This window comes from Caretta caretta, chromosome 10, assembly GCF_965140235.1.
Source record: "Caretta caretta isolate rCarCar2 chromosome 10, rCarCar1.hap1, whole genome shotgun sequence".
In the NCBI taxonomy this organism is placed as follows: Eukaryota; Metazoa; Chordata; order Testudines; family Cheloniidae; genus Caretta; species Caretta caretta.
The window spans coordinates 58,095,732-58,113,574 of NC_134215.1; the positions used below are offsets into that span (position 1 = coordinate 58,095,732).

The window sequence follows — 17,843 nt, forward strand, 5'->3', positions numbered from 1 at the left end:
TAAGAATCAGGAATGCAAAGGACAGCCACATTGAGTTTAGATCTTGTAGTGGCCCCTATGCTCTGGAGCATCCACAGTTCAATAGCAAATATGGGTGTAATGGGGGACCTCACCCAGGTGACACCCTCTGACAGCCCATCATTGCATCTTTGTCTCAGTTTCCCTGAAGGAGGAACTCCCGCAGAAGTTTGTATCTTGAACATCACCCCCTTAGAATTGTGTTTAATTTAGTGATCTGGCTCAGCTTTAGACATGAAGGTTACTGTTAGTATTTCAGGAAAAAAAGGATAATGCTAAGTGGCTGCTTCTCATTTAAAGGGAGCATTTTGCAAAGAAATCTTGGGAAGGATTAGGGAACAAAATATTGTTCTGTCCTGCGAGTTTGTAACAAATAAGAGTAATTTAGAGTAAGGGTACAGGTGAAAATAAGAGACCCTACTGATATCCGTCTAGGGTTCAACTCTGCACACTACTGACTAGCACAGCAAACATGCGGTGATCTACTTTATTCAACCCCAAAGGCAGAACATCACATGAAGAGACCTCCCGCTCTGCATCTGTAGGGAAGATGGGCTGAGTCAGTCTTAATCCATCAACCCAAGTTACATCCAAGCCCCTTATCAGCAGCAAGGCTTTCATGACCCAGAACCCTCTTCTGGAGTCAGGGCTCTTCTTGGCAATAGCTGGGGAATAGTCCCTCCTTTTGGGTCAAGGTCCTCCCATGGAGGCCGAACCAGAAGGACCCTTCTTCAGGACAGCTTATGGTTTCCTGCTGAAAACTCTCCCACCCAGGAGCATTCTCCCTGGGTTTCTATTGCTAGTGTCCCCCCCTCATCAGGTATCCCCAGATGCTTTCTCTGTAGAAGACTGTTCTTCCTACACTCCCTAGGAACACCCTGTTCTCCTAGTTTCCCCCTTCCTCCCCAGTACCTTCCCTTTTATCATGCCCAGGTGCTTCCCTGCCTAATTAACTACTTCATAGTTACTCAGTGAGTTAATTAGTCCAAGGTGAACCTGAGTTGCCTCATTCTCCCTTGTGAAGCCTCTCAGAGGCAGGCTGAACACCTGACATCCCTCCAGATCTGTACTAGGTCACTTCAAGATTTTTTGTTTAAAAAAGAAAAAAGATTTTTTAAATAGCCAGTTAACATACAAAAACTATCTGCTGCTCTTGCAGTGTGTTCTTTATTGGTACACCTGTACAAGAAACCACCCTTATTAGGCAACCGACTGTGTTAAGAAAACATCACAGAGTATTCCAAACAGATAGACTGGGATTGTCAAAGGAAATTAGGCACCATGTGATTTGGGGACCTAAATCCTTAGTTTCTGATGAAAATTCCAGCCACTAAGTACAATTCTACTTGCCCCACAAGTGGGGGAAAGCAGACTGTTTGTCAGCCTCTTGAGTTGCCACATAAGAGAGATTCCAATGTATTCATGACCATTTTAAAATCATAATGGGACTACAGATGCACACATTCCTGTGTATGCATTTACTTTAAAATAAACCTTAATAGAGATGTCCATAAAAGATAAGATAAAACTAGATTTTATCTAATAGTCTAGATTGACACATTGGTGCTAGAATTTATTTTTTAGAATATAGGATCCTGAAAAAGGGTGGGACTTAAACTGCTGCCATAGTATCAGGGGAACTGTTAGGAACTGAAGGTCATGCAATGTCAATGGAAGGCCAGTATGTCCTAGATTTTCTGTAAACTCTTCCAGGACCCAGTGTCATGAGGAAATACTAATGAATGAACTCCAATTTCATCACTGTGATTCTTCAGTGTGCTAGTTGTCCAGCTGGCCACTGCTTTTAACTCCATTCGGGGAGTGGAAAGGGTCACCGGATGGTGATGCATGTATTGTGCCCAGTCCTGCTTTGATTTAATTTAGTGGGAGTTTGGGGCATGGAAGGAATGCAGGATTGAGCTCATAAGCCCTGATTCTTCGAGTGATGGTCCGTATGTGGATTCCAAACATGGGTGCACATGCATGCCATATGCACCCATGTTTGGAATCCAAATAGGGACCACACATCTCGAAGAACCTCCAGTTACAGGCAAGTAACTTCTTCTGCAATGAGCTCAGAGGTAGGTAGGTGGTTTTTGTTTTTTGTTTTTTTTTTAAAGTGTGTTTTAGAGGCAAGTTTTCTGGAAGGGCGTGTGAAGTGCTGCACCGTGGTTCAAGGACAGGTAAAGGCAGCACACCTCCTGCAGGGCTCTGTGCAGGCCAGCACAGTCTCTAATGTGTGTAAGACCAAGCATTGCCTTTAACTTCATGCCTCATGCTGTACCATGCAACATCAGTGGAGGATGGTAAATGTGAGTGACTGATTAGTTACACACACACACATGCAGTAAATAATTTTCATAAGTCCCTCCTGATCATGAGTAAACTCTGTCAAATTAAGTTTCTCATTGCCCATATTATCACATGCAAAATCCAAAATAGGAGCCACTATTTGATCTGTGAGAGAGTCAGAAAGCATCTGAATACACCTTTTCTATCATTTAGTGCTTCTGTTAAACAGGCAAACATTTAAATCAACATTATTTTAAATAAAAACCTTTTTATTTAAAATAATGTTGATTTGTAAGGTATAATAAAGCCAGTGTTCAGAGAGCTCTATAGGGTTTTCCCCATCTGACTCCCTTTAACTTTAGGAAGATCAAAGGCCTGACCCAAAGTCCATTGAAGCCATTGGAAGTCCATTGTCTTTACTGGGAAGCCACAGATGGCTAAACCCCCATGCAATGGTTTTAAAACACAAGGGCTAAGGTTAAACAGCAGCCAAGATCAAAAATGCATGGTTTTGCTAAACCAAGAGCTTTGCAAATCCCAGTGATCATTTAGAGTTTTATCACATACCTGAAACTTAAACAGGGGTCATGAACCCTTAAACAAGGGTCTTAGTATGAGTTTTCAGTAACTCCGGCCTATGTACAGAGCAAAGTTGGGGATCTCTGCTGAATTTTGCTCTGAGTTTTCAAATTCCTTGAAAGTTGAGTCCAAGTGATAATTGACAGTGGAACTGCAGACAAAGCTGAACACTGCAGAAAGGAGGCCGCCTTATTCTCACAGTTGTACGTCATGGATTCATGCTTTTTTATACTTCTAGGTCACCATCAAAATGGACTGATAAAAAGCCCACAATTTGTGCCACATCCTCACACTCCAGCAAACCAACAAGCCAGTCAGAAGAACCTGTATACAACTATGGTGCGCCCACCTTTACCACAGCAACTGTCGGCGGGATCAGACAAGACTTCACACCAACCAGAAAGTCTGGACTTCCTCAAGGTGCCTGACCAAGGGGCTGCTGGGTAAGCTTTTATGTGGAGACTCTTTCAAAGAAAGAAGGGCCTGATCATTATAAAGAGGTTCCTGGACTTAAATTATTCATTACTGGTGAAATTATATTGTTTGCATACATGCCCAAATCATGGCATTAAGCTGCGCTCAGGTGTCCCATTGACTTCCATAGGATTTCCACATGCAGAATAATCGTGGGCTCAAGTCCATAATCCACTCACCATGGAGTCAATGTGAACCAGTTCCAGTATTCACAATGCTAAGATCATGTATTTGCACAGTGCCTACTAAAGACTCCCAAAGCATTTTACAGACTTTAATTAAGCCTCCACTCCCCTGTACAAGAGGGATTTTCGTACCCATTTTATGAATGGGTAAACAGTGAGCATAGCTCACTTTGCCTCTGTCTCCCAGCAACTGTCAGAACCCAGGAATTCTTACTCCCAATCCTCTGTTCCAACCACGAGACAGTATTCTCTCTTTAATACTATCTTATTTTCATTATACACTCCATATGAGATTGATGATTTTTTTTTAATATTTTTTTGGTGGGGGAAGAATGGCAGGATAATTCATGGCAGGAAACTGATTTTATTGGTGAAATTAGAGGCATATTAATTCCACCCCAATTTGTCTCCTTTGCACTCAGGAGGTGCAATGTAAAGAGCCTGAATACTGGCGATATCTGGACAGCTGGGGGGTGCTCTCAACTGGCATATCCAGCCATTCCTAGTCCCTTCACAGGGAGCATACCAGGAAGGGCAGGGAGTATGGCTTGAGGACCACTGCTGTCAAGCAATTCTCAGCCGGCACACAGTCCCTTAGTGACCTTTGGCAGCTGGTGTGGATTAGAATAGTCTCAATTCCAGCACTGGGACTAGAGCTGCACAAGGCAGAGAATTGGGGAAGCTATATCCAACTCTGTGATGTCCTGCCCCTATCTCCTACATTGAAACTGACTATCAGACAATAATCTAGATATACAGATATACAGTATTAAATAATGATCATACTCAAGTCAAATATGCAGTTAGGGTTGTTACAGTTACTTTGGGAAAGTAACATGTTACTGACTCAGAAGTGTAAACTGGTGATGTACACATTGCCAATTACTTCTTCAGGGATTTATTAGATTACTGGTGACCTGTACATTGTATGGATGAGATGGTACCAAATATCTTTGCTCACACTTGAGATGGAAATGACTCGATAACCAAAGAGAAGTAACAGGAAGTGATGTCCAGGTTACATTTTTTGGTGTCAACAGTAAGAGAAATATCTCAGAATCACTTGTTTAAAAAAAGTAATATCTTTCTATAATCTGTTACTATGACAACTACATGCACTAGGGAAAAATTTCTCCTTCTTGACAGTGGTGCTGAGGTTTTATCAGCTGAAATCAGTAATAGAGATTTCTTTTGTTTTCAATTATGAATAAGCTATTCTAAATAGTTGCAAATGATTATACCACAATAAATTTGTTGGTCCAAACTCATTGCCAGATGGCCTATGGTGTCCATGCATTTCCCAATGGAGGGGTGTTCCCATCAGCAAAACCACCAGTACCATCACCACCACAGTTGGCAAAGAAGAAGTTCAGAGTGACCAAGGGCAAAATCGGCAATGGAGACTGAACTACCCACTCAACCCTAGCTTTCCCCTCATTGCTCTAGTGCGGGGAAAGCTTGCACAACTGCTGTCCATATTGTCACTGTTATATGGATAAACAGAAGTCTTCAGTCTCCAGGATAACAGTTTAGCACCTTTCCCAAGCGCTGAAATCACAATTTAATAAATATTTAAACACAATATACTTAGTCTTCATTACAGTGACTAAACAATTTCTCCTCTGAGATCTTTCTACTCTGCTTTTTTGCACATTAGTGGAGCTTTGCTTCAGTGGGAATTTTAATGCCAACTGATTTTCAGATTCAAAGGCTCTTGCCTCTTTGAGTATTGTAAAACAGATCTGATCATGAATAATCACTCTGCATATTTCCATGCACGCAGCTACCTAATTCCTTTTAGTGAGATAGTTGTGGTGTGACTGAGATCCAGATGACCCACAGTACATTCAAATACCAAAGCAGTTATGACTTGTGTAAATAAAAAACAAATCTGCTGTCAGGAAGTGTTAATAATTGGGCTTGGTGACAGTTGATACAGGTTCTCCTCTGTCGGCTGCAGCCTATTAAAATAAATTTTTGAGTATTCCTCAACAGCCCGCCAGTGTCTGGGGGGGTGGGGAGTGGGATTCATCCCGAACTGTTAGTTTGTATTGTTACTTCACTGCTTAAAATGGCATTGTCCAGGATGCGTTTTGACATACTGTTGTTCTTAAGTCTCCATGCTGATTTTGGTCCTGTGTGAGACATGGTGTTCCCTTAGAATGGGTGAGGAAGAGCAGAGATGCAAATTTTGCTCAGTGGAGGGCTATGCTGACAACTTTCCAGGAGCCCAAATTGTACAAAATGGAGTATTTTGTAGGCATCCTATTCTTTTTAATAAATAGAAGTGTGGTTCAGAAATTACAATATTGGAGATTATCACAGATCAAGATGGAGCATTACTTTATGAGACTTTGTTTCATTGGGTTAATCTCCATATGAAAAATATGGGGCAGCCCCAGGATGCATCTGGCCGCAGGCTGCACTTCACACACCGGTGATTTTTTTGGCAATTACTTAGTATGGTTTAGCCTATCTCGACAGTACCTGTAACAAGCACTCTCGCATATGTCTTCTGTGAATTATAGCACTTGCAAGAAATCTACAATGCTCCATGCTGTACTCTAGCCACATGCTTGCTCAGGTTTCCACTGGAGGCTATTATAAAGGAACACAGCATGTTTAGGATGATAACAGCCGGAATCCTCTAGCCCATGGGTGGCCAGCCTGTGTCTCCGGAGCCATATGTGGCTCTTCAGAAGTTAATATGCGGCTCCTTGTATAGGCACCGACTCCGGGGCTGGAGCTACAGGTGCCAGCTTTCCAATGTGCCAGGGGATGCTCACTGCTCAACCTCTGGCTCTGCCACAGGCCCTGCCCATCCCATCCCCTGAGCCTACCATGCCCTTGCTCCTCCCCCACCCCAGAGCCTCCTGCATGCCATGAAACAGGTGATCAGGAGGGGCAGGGGGAGGTGCTGATCAGTGGGGCTGCCGGTGGGTGGGGGAGCTGCTGACGTATTACTGTGGCTCTTTGGCAATGTACATTGGTAAATTCTGGCTCCTTCTCAGGCTAAGGTTGGCTACCCCTGCTCTAGCCCACAATTTTCCAGAAATCCCATGATCACTTCCTACCTGGCAAACAGGAGAGGTTGGGTACCTTGGATCTTCTAGAGGACAAATGGACAGCTGCTCTTTTGGAATAGAGCTGTCTGCCGCTTCAGTGACTATCACTTTGGTTAGGGAACAATGAGTCAAGTCTGTTAGTATCTTTTCATATAATCTGAGCTCAGTCTTTCTCATTGAAAGCAGCTTTTCAAATATTTTATGTAGCTTTAAGTCACTGACTCTGAGGTACCTTGGAATAATGAGTGCTGGGTTAGTTTAAGTTTGTATTAGTATAGGAAGAGTAGATGGGGTCAATTACACTTAGATAGTAATAGGGACCATTGTCATCAAAATTAATTCCCTTTCACCCAGTGAATACCCCACCCCTTTTTCCCAGACTCTCCTCCCCCAAACAGAGTCTCTCTCCCCCAACCCCTTGCAATAGATTCTTGTCTTCCTCTTAAGGGAGGTGGGTCATTTAACCCAGCCCACCACAGCAAGTGGCCAACTGGCAGCAGTTAGCCAGGTGCTTCACAGTTGTTCTGACTGACTTGTTGCAGAGTTTGAGCTCTCACTGACCCTACTGGCTGGGTCCCAACCATCCCCTGAAGATAGAACAAAAGGTTAAAGTAAAAATGAAGATGCTGCCACACCAGGTATTTTGCTTAAAAAGACTATGAATTTCTCAAACTAAGAGAATCGGAAGGGCTTGCTTTAGTAGCAATCTTCCTACCCTATCCCACCCCGGCAGTCCTGGTGTAGTCACACTGCTATGTGTAAGGTCACTTGAGCCTTTCCATTGCTACTCTCTATTTACAGACATTTAAAACTCAGTCATAACAATTATGCTCTGGGCTGTAATTTGTTATCCAAGGTCTCAGCCCGACACGGAATCATTTTGCCAAATGTATAGTTTGTATTAAGGATGGCTTGGGAAAAATAGGGATTGGGTTGAACTTTTGCCCAGCCTCTATCCTGACCCCTCCTGTTTTCCAGGATCTCTCATCAGGGGATGGGTGGGCAACTCACTTCCTCTCACCACTGCAAGGTGGCCTTCAGAGGGCAGGCAGGGTGGGAGGGTCCCAGAGCTCAGGATGCAGTCTGAGACCGGAAGTCTACACAGCAGCCCTGCAGCCAGAGCCCCATAACCCTGAGTTGGCTGGCATAGGCCAACTGCGAGTGTCTAGTTGCTATGTAGACCCTTAGAGTCAGTCAAACACCCCTCGTTTGACCCATGTAGTGGTGGAGCAGCTCAGTCACCCATCTGGTACACTTCAGCGTTATAGACAAGCAGTCATGCCACCCAGTACAGGGAAGTTTTTAGAGGATGTGCGGGTGATCTGCTTTAGTCCCTCCAGTTTAAGATGGTCTTTAGGTGATGGCTAGCCACCCCTCTTTGTCCATTCAATGCTGTTCTATTTGCCCTATGATAATACTTAGCACAGTACTTTGTTTAGCTCTTTTCTTTGTCCAGGCAGTTTACAAAATAATTCATCCTCACCATATATGAGAGAGGTAATTTTATTACATGATGCATCAAAAACTGTAAACGTACATAGAGCCAATTGACTTTCTATGCCAAGAGAAGTTAAGCTGAATTCCCATTGCACTGGAGATTGTTGTTCTGCAGTGCCAAGTAGGGGATTTCTGGTCCTACACACAAATTTAATATGTATTCATATGTCCCTGTAGATTAGATTAGATGAGATAATCTATTCTATCTTCCTGCTCCACTAACGTTCAGCACATTTTCCCTTCTGTGCACCTTTTCTGTATAATGGGTTCTTATCAGCCCTGCCCCCTGCCAAAAAAACCCTTTAATATTGAATTCTCTTCTACAGCCTTAAGAGCTTTCTTTTTATTTGCATGATGTTTTATGACCAACACCTAAGAAACAAATGATAGACACTAATTTGACATCATGTCAACTCCTCAAGTAAACTCCAACTTGTATAGTAAGAATACCAATATTCTTTGTTCACTAACACCTTACATTTTCCTTTGTTACTTTGTGTAAGGATCCTCATGACTGCATGTCAATTTATTCTTGGTTAAATCTGTTCCTCTGTAGTATTCTTCCTGGACAAGCTGCATCAAATGGGATAATGTGAGTTAAATAATAAACACTTACCTTTGAAATTCGGTTAATAGTTAAGATACATGAAATGCATGTGTAATATAGCATAGTGTCCATCCATCTCATTGTGATGTGTCTGTTGCCTAGCACAACAGAGCCCTGATCATCTATGACTACGGTCTCTAGTTGCTACCATATTATATCAATATTAAAGGTGTCCATTTAGCAGAAAAGCTAGAGTGAGCCATATAGAAATACTCCTGGGGTAACTGTGTAAATGACACTTTCATCTCAGTGAAGCTGACTTGTAAACAGATACACCCCAAGCTAGCCCTCAGAATATAACCATTTCATGGTGCTTTACGTGCATTAAAAAGCAGTATTGTAGGTTTAGTCTTGAGGTAGCTGAAGAATTCCCTTTTGCCATACCAGGGAGTGAAGTCCTAAGGCCAGGGGCATGGAATGAAAAAGACCATTTGCTTTATACGTATTGCCCAAGAGTACCAGGATGTTTAGATTTGATGTCAAAGCTTTATTTTTATTATTTGACTTTTCTAACACAGAAATGTCCCCTTGCCTTCCCAATTAGGGTGGGGGCAGACTTTTTTTAAAAACCCACCATCTCCAACTTATGAAGTGTTTTTCTAGTTTGCTCTGAAAACTGCATGGACTCATGGGTAGAAAAAACACAAAGAGACACAGCGGTAATTGCATCCGGAGTGTGAGGGAGCAGCCATATATCTCTTATTGTTGGTCTCTTGCGAAAGGCAGGCTGATATGGAATTTCAAATGAAGGAGGAGGGGAGAATGCCTGGAAGAAGCAGTGTACTGTTGGTGAGGATAAAGTGTGCTCAGACCTTGAAGGGGTTAAGAATTCCAGTAATTATTTGGAGAGGCTTCACCAGAGTGAGCTCTAGAGGTTTGTGTAAACAGTTTTCCAGAAGTAGGAAGCCAATGGAGGTCTTTGCAAGAGCATGGCATGACTGAATTATTTGATTCTTTGGGAGTGGGGTGGTCATGATTTTGGCAAGCTGAAACAGGGCAGAATGAGAGAGTAAACAGCACTGCAATAATCATCTGGTAGTTATAAAGGGAGGACAGGAGCACATCCACAGACACAAAGGTATGGTAATGTTTTAAGATATGGAAATAAAACAAAAGTCCAAATGATGGACTGTTTGATTTCTAGACATTTTGGGTGCTCTAACACAAACAAGCATGTAAAATGTGATAGTAAGATTGCTGTATGAAACTAGTTTGTGCTATATTATTTCTGTAAGATTTAGAAAAGTTTGGAGTCTAGTATTTTGCCCAATTGGTGGGGAGCGATCTCAAGTGTCACCTGAGGAAATTGCAGCAGATGATGATAGCTTACGTTGAGTAACCAGTAATTGATTTAAACTTTTTAACCTTAAGAAGGGTTTGGATGGCCTTAAAACCAGAGGAAATATGCCGTGGTCTATGGGAGGCCCCAGGGAGAGAAGGGATTCTCAGTGCATTGAGGCAACCTGGGAAGACTTGATTAGTTACAATCTTTATAAAAAGTACTATATTCTGATCAAGCAATCAGCAAGAGAGCAAATTTTACACCACCTACCCCCAGGTACAACATAACTACCTCCTAGCCATATCACAATGACTTACTGAGCAGTATACCTTTCCAGATCACATTTTATAATCTAATCTTATAGCGAAGAATACTGCTCTGCAACTTTCCCCTGTACACATTCTGTAATGCTGTTCATGAATGCTCCAATGGTATGCAGGGGTGGAGGGTAATTCCCCCAGTACAGGTACAGTAAGGGACTGCTGATTACAGTCCTTGGGCTGCACCTCCTGGAGTTGCAACACACAATTAGGCCCTGATCAAACAATGGAGTTAAATTCTTGCCAATGTATGACAATTTAATCCCTGATCAGGATCAGTCAATGTGCAATCTAGTTGTAATCTATGTTGCAAGTCACTAGAAAAGTCCATCCAGACTGTGTGTGTGTTCCCTATGCTAGAGAAGAATAAGTCTTATATGATGACAAGCAGCCCCATCTACTGGTTTCCGGGCCAGGCTTTCACACACTGTGGCATCCTTAGAATGATATGGTTAGCTCTATGTTGCCAGTTAATATTTTTACAGCTTGTTTTTGATGTAAAAACTGTTTTAATGAAAACTGGAGTACTGGCTCAATCAATCATTCAATATGCTTTTTTCATTGGCTTGATTTACTGTTATTTTTGTAAAAATGAAAAGAGCTCAGATTTTCTTCTCTTGCAAAGTGAAGGAAAATCTTCCAGTCCCTACAACTCATCTTTCATAACTACTCATTAAGTCAAATGCACTGTCCAAATGTCTAATCAGAATTACATCAGAAGTGTCTGGTGTCCTACCTGTATTTGGAAACATGAATTGGGCTGCTTGCCTCCTCCCACAGGAAAACCTATGAGAGGGAGGTAAAGAAGGGGGGGAATCCCAGAGGCTTTCATTGAAGTGTTGTCTTCCCAATCATTCCTTCCAGCGGGGCTGTCTCCTTGTAGAAATGGGGCCTGCCTCAAACCCCTTGCATTGCTTGGAAATTGCATGAACTCCCTGGGAAATGCATGCACAAAGGTGTATTTAGGCATCCAGGGCTAAATAGGGAGATTTGCCTGAGTTTGGGGCCAAAGCTTTCAAACTCAGCAATGCAAAGCACAGCTGGCTTAGAAAACATGCTGCCAGTAACAGAAACAGTCACTCTATGGAAAGGCTTCCAAAGCACTAAGGCCTTAATATCATCCAGTGTTTTCCTGATTATTTTTCTGGGGCACGTGTTGAGGCTTGTTCTCATTGTGTGATTCCAGGGAATTGGATACGAATTGCCATGTTAAAGTTTAATTCTTCAATTGCAGTAGGCTAGTTGGATCTCCTGCTGTGCACCGAATAAACACAAACTCTCATTCTGGCTACTATAAGGGTAATCTTCTGGAGGGCTAAAGCAGATAGTACTTCACTGGGCATTTACAGCTATGGAAAGAAAACTTCTCACAGGCATTTGAATCCAGGAAGGTTCTCTCTTGCCATCAGGTCTCTGAATTTACTATTCTCTCTTCTACCAATCAGAAGTGTCTGCCTCCTCATTCTCTCTCAGTAGCACAGCCCTACACCTGTGGTTGCCTGAACAGCTAGAGGTAACACCTGAGTACCAGGTGCCCACATAGCTATAACTCTCCCTCAAGTGGGGTTGCCATCTATCCTAGGGCATTTGGGATTTTTGTGAGGTTGGTGTAGGGCTTGCAGAATCTGATGGCCTCTCACAAACCCATTCAGGGTTGATGCAATGTCTGCACAGCTCAATAACAATATGGAAAAAGCTCTTTGTTACCTGCCATGGACTCTTTGTAATAGACTCTTGGCTTTGCCACAAAGGAGAGTTCTTCTGAAACTTCTGCAGCTTTCTTTCACAACAGGTGCAGCTAACAGTCCCCTGCTGGTGTGTTCATCAGCTCCCCCTGCCCATTTGACTTTTGGAATCCAGAGCTCATTGCTTCCCTCTGTTTTGATTATTGGACCACATACCGTATAGTTCATCCACCGAGGAACACATTTATATACATTACACATACACACAGACTAACTACAGAACTATCATTCATTTCCAATGTTAATGTGCCTAGTTTCCGGCCTGGTCTCAGAAGTAAAAGCAAAAGTTCAGGGGGAAAACGAAAGTCCTTCCGGTGCAGTTTTATTTAAGTAAAAAGAAAAGGAGTACTTGTGGCACCTTAGAGACTAACCAATTTATTTGAGCATGAGCTTTCGTGAGCTACAGCTCACTTCATCGGATGCTGTAGCTCACGAAAGCTCATGCTCAAATAAATTGGTTAGTCTTTAAGGTGCCACAAGTACTCCTTTTCTTTTTGCGAATACAGACTAACACGGCTGCTACTCTGAAACCTTTTATTTAAGTGTTAGCTCCCAGAAGACCTTTATTCTGTACAGGTGTTCGATGTAATATGAAAAAACACCACAGAAATAAAAGCACCTAAGTGCTTTTTCATTTTTATCCTTGACTAACGAATTCAATCCTCAGTACACTTATTGTGTCTGCTCATTAATGTTAATAGCAATTGCAAGCGTTCATCCATGGGAGAGCAGCTTGTGAATTCTCTCCTCTCACTGGCTGACCAGAGAGATAATAAATATAAAATCAAAGGAAAAAACCTCGCAGACCTGAAGTAGCCCCGCGTAAGCTTGAAAGCTTGTTTCTCTCACATATAGCATTTGGTCCAGTAAAAGATATTATTACCTTTCCCACCTTGTTTCTCTAATATTTTGGGACCAACACAGCTATAACAACTGTTAGTGGTATTTTAACTCTTTATCTCACAGTAATAAGTACAAGGGAAAGGGCCACAAAGAGAGGAGTCAGGCTACAGGGATCTCTTCCTGAATATTGTCATATTCAATAACATTTTTTGAAATCCCCCTGTTACTTTACAGCAGGGGTTCTCAAACTGGGAGTCAGGACCCATCAGGGGGTTGTGAGATTATTACATGAGGGGCCACGAGCTGTCAGACTCCACCCCAAACCCTGCTTTGCCTCCAGCATTTATAACAGTGTTAAATATATTAAAAAGTGTTTTTCATGTATAAGGGGGTCACATTCAGAGGCTTGGTATGCGAAAGGGGTCACTAGTACAAAAGTCTGAGAGCCACTGCTTTACAGCAAGTTAAGTTAGTCACTGGCATAGGTTCTTGGAGGGTTCTTCTTCATCACAAATAATATACTCCTGAGGAAGAGATGCAGTTTCTATTCCTAGCAGACAAGGGACAAGCCAGCGTGGTATGGATTTGGTTTTTCAAAGTCTCACCCAACATATGGCGTTTTGTGGGTAGTGGTGGTTTGCTTGTTTGTTGTTGTATTTTTAGGAGAGTGGGGGTTCAAAATCAGGTTTAATTTTATCTGAACCACCAAAGGCTGGTGGTGGTGGTGGGAGTTCCAGTTTTATCACATCTTAAATTTTTAGGGGCTGTTGCTGGCAATTTAAGGTATACATCCATTTATTCTACAGAACTGGCCTACTGGCCTCCTAACTCCCGCTGCTATACCAATAAAATAAAAACCAGCAGGATCTTATTAAAGGAGAAAAGGAAAAATGCCACATTTATTGTGAATACAGAAAGAATCATAGTAAGCAGTTAGTTATAGCTATAACATTCCATTCAATTTCATATTTATTCACACATTCATTCATACACACACACAAACACACAGGTTCTGCAAGGTTGTTATCATAGTTACCAGTCTTAGAGTTGCTCATGCCAAGCCACTGGCCAGGTGGCCTGGACACGAGGAGGGAGCAGGGCCTTGTCAGATGCTCATCTGATGCTCCTGGAAGTTGGTTTGCAGAATCAGACCCCAAAGTTCTCACTTTCTAGAGTCCATTTTTATAGGAATTTCTTTCTATGCCAGTCTATGGGAATTGCTTCATCATGCTGTTGCTGAATCAATCAGCAGATGGCACATTCCTGACGGCTCTGTGCTGCCAGATGTTATCTTGTTCTTTGATACTCCCATCCTTGAGGCTGTTGGGTGGATTCCAGTCTGCCCTCCGGGGGTCCTCTGGTTATTTCCACTTGACGCCTTCTTCGGCCAATGGACACTGGATTCTTCGGCTGGCACCTCCCTGATCATTCAGTTATTATCCACACCAAGCATCCATCCACATACATCCTCTATCTCTATTTTAATCACAATTGTTAACAAAGCGAGATGAATACAACAAAAGGGCGGGGAGTCTCTGGGTACTGTTTTTGTTACAGAGTATTGCTTTGAGTCTCTCTCTGTGTGAGTAGTAGTTGTTACAAAGAATTGCTTTGAAAACAGACTCTGTCTTAGAATGTACTAACACAATTAGCAGCTTGCAAGTTTCACACAGAGAGGGAGAGAAACAGTACCAAAAACCAAGAGACCTCTTAATTAGTAATACCCTGGAATTTAAACTATGGAGAATCAAACTCATTTGTGATTTTAATACAGAACTTCTTTAATATGATCCAACACCGCCTGCAACCAAAATCTCATAGCTCAGGTAAACCTCCTCTGAACTCGCAGCTGTGAACCCAAGAGAGTGAATGATTGTTATTAATTTGCTCCAGATGCTTCCTATGGCATCATCCAGGCCCGCCAGGCGCAGGGGCGGCAAAAGGGGCAATTGCCCAGGGACCTGGGTGATTTAAAAAATATATATATATACACAATATATCTACTCTCTTCCACCATTGCCTGCCTGCTCCTTTCCTTTCCTCTCATTTCTCCTCCTCCCCCTGCACTTAGCCTGGGATTCTTGGAGGGATTGTAGCCACTCCAGTAACGTCATACCACATCACCCAGTGCTTCACATTTGAGCACAGATAAAATCTATAGACACTAGGAGCTGATGCAAGTGCAGTATCACTGTCCTGCCTAACCATAGCATTGGAACAACAGTGAGCTTGTGAGAAAGGAAGGCGTTTTATATCAGAGGCAGAATCTCTGGCAAAGGGTGCCCTGCAGCTTAAGCTTTAAATGTATTTTGTGTGTTTGGGGGCAGGGAAAGGCAAATGGTGAGCCCTCTGTGAAGTGCTAGAAGAGCTGAAGTGGGCAATCTCTGGCTCAAGGCAAAGCTTACTAATGTAGGTAAAGCAGCACAGAATTACATGATGTGGTTACTCTGGAGATAAGTATTTGGAGAACTGGAACCTCCTACCTCTTTGTCTACCGTTTGTCACAGAAGATGATAATGTAATGTGCACTACAGTCCCTCTCTGGGAGACGTAGTGGGGGGAGAAAGGACTATATCCTGCTCCATGCACATGGATGCTCCTATGACCTAACAAGTCTTTCTTCTATAACTACTGTGATATTTACAGGGGAATCTAAGTGAGCGGGCTTGGCCCTCAAATCCAGAGAGTGCTTTCCATTGTCTGACCCGGTGATGTAATGGAGCAAAGTGCAGTGGGGTTGGTTGAGTGTATATTCATAGTTACAGTCTTGGAGCATTTCCCCTGTCAATTACTCTTGTCCTCCCCCCCCCCCCCCGCAGTGTTCGCAGGCAGACAACAAACCGGCCCCCACCAGCTGGAGGGAGACCTAAACCACATCCAAAACCCAAGCCTCAGGTACCACAGTGCCGGGCACTGTATGCATATGATGCTCAGGACACAGATGAACTTAGCTTTAATGCCAATGACATAATTGATATAATCAAAGAAGGTAAGTAAAGAGGTTGGTGGTTTTTTGTTTGTTGGTTTTAAATGTCCTTTGTGAACAAATTGCTCCAAGCTCCCCAGGGCACACTGTTATTGTTAATGTGGGGTTTTACAGCTAACTCCCTGGACATTTTCCTGGAGAATGACTCCTGCATTTCTTGAAGCAGTAGGTGGTCTGCTTTTAGGACAGGTAGGGTAAGGAGGAGCCATCACACCTATATCGTGCCCACCCTAGTTTGCTCAGTTATTCCCCACTGGGGAGTCCAAATTCAAGTGCCCCCCCATAGCCTCTGGTTGCATGTATAAGACCATGACAACGGCTAAAGCACATCAGCTGAAAAGCAATTAGTGATGCAGTTCCAAAGCCAATCCCCCCAGTGAACAGATAAGGCCTTGCAGTGTGTCCAGAAGGTTAGCCAGTCCAGGCTCTCAGAGCCCTTTGCATTTGGTCTCTAAGGAGTACCTGTAGAAGAGTTTTGGCAGTCTGCACAAAACGGACATAAATCAAAGAAGGCTAAAAAGGAGGGAGACTGAACATGAAATAAGGATTTCTAAAACCTCATTCCTCATTCTGCTCTTCTTGTCACAGATCCCTCAGGCTGGTGGACAGGCAGATTACGAGGGAAGCAAGGACTGTTCCCCAACAACTATGTGACCAAGATATAACAAAATGCAAAGAAGGTTTTGTTAAATGAAGGATGGCATGACATTACCAATAGTTGAAAAATAGGATGCTTTCCCCTCCCACGAGGACAAATGGCAGTTCTTCGCCAAGGCCTATAATTCTTAGCGGCATCTTCACCAGTGAAGTTGTATACAAGCAAGAAAACAAGTCACTCAGTTTACTGTCCATAAAGCAAACATGAAAATCTATGCCTCAGATACATGTATGAAAGCAGTGAAAAACGAATTATTTATTATATTTAAACCTGTTTCTAGTGCAGAGTGAATGAAGAGGTGTTGTAGTCCTTACAGTTTTCCTGAAACTGCACCGTGCTTTGCAATCTAGGACTAGGGATTTTGGAAAGGTTGTATTTAACAAGTGCCTTTAGTTTATAAATAAAAAAAAATGATGGCATTACATGCACATTTCCTCCAATGCAGATCACTCTGGGGAACATGGTAAGAATGCTGCTACATGTCACATAGATTTAGGATTGGTGATGGTATATTTAAATAGTTCTGTACAGATGTGTAATGGAGCTGGTTTGCTTGCCAGTAAAGTTTAGGGATTCCAAAAGGCACTGAAAAAAAAAAAAAGAAAAGTACTGTATGCTATACAATGATGCCTTCTTCATGATTTATATTAGAATATGGCTGGCCCATGTTGGATTTATGCTTAATGCTGTACCTGTTACAGGAAGCAACTCTTTCCCCTGAGCTGTACATGTATAGGAGCAGATCATATACTGTATATAAAAAAATCTAATATTGTAGAAACATGTATGAATGTATAATGTAGTATTCACTGTACTTATCCATAAAGTAGTTTTATTAGAAGTTTTGTGCCAGGTACTTCCAAACATGCACTATTCCTTTTTAATGATAAAACCAGTGTTAATGCTTTTAAGCCCAGTTGCCTCCCCGACCATTTAAAATGGCTGTTGCTTACCATGCAGATATCATCAGCATCCATTCTTTTTCTCCTGACACTCCACCAATAAAATTCAGGAACCAATGAGCTGAGTTGGTTTGTTAAATTTGTAATATTTCTGTTTTGCATGCATGAGTACCTGGAACTCAGAATGGATAACTAAGCTCCCAGTGTATGGAGTTCCAGAGATGGAAGCAATAGGGTCTGTGAATATATAAAAAGGCTTTGATCTGAAGAGAGAGGTACTGAATATTCTTCTTAGCCCCTGTATGATTGGTTAGAGCAGTGGTGGGAAACCTGTGGCCTGCATGTAGCTAATCAGGGTAATTGATTGCAGGCTGCAAGACAATTTGCTGA

The 17,843-nt window shown here is 42.5% G+C and overlaps 1 protein-coding gene across 2 annotated transcripts in view; it reads left to right on the plus strand.

Annotated features, from left to right (window-relative positions):
* MYO1E (myosin IE) overlaps positions 1 to 17,570 on the plus strand; it is a 146,293-nt gene extending 128,723 nt beyond the window's left edge. Inside the window, exons 26-29 of one of the 2 annotated variants that reach the window (XM_048867037.2) lie at positions 3,128 to 3,332; positions 8,667 to 8,702; positions 15,727 to 15,896; positions 16,482 to 17,570. In XM_048867037.2, coding sequence (XP_048722994.1) covers positions 3,128 to 3,332; positions 8,667 to 8,702; positions 15,727 to 15,896; positions 16,482 to 16,558 — 488 coding nt within the window. In that variant the 3' untranslated portion in view covers positions 16,559 to 17,570. The remainder of the gene's footprint in view (positions 1 to 3,127; positions 3,333 to 8,666; positions 8,703 to 15,726; positions 15,897 to 16,481) is intronic. The other variant, XM_048867038.2, reaches the window with a different exon arrangement.
* The last annotated feature ends 273 nt before the right edge of the window (positions 17,571 to 17,843 follow it).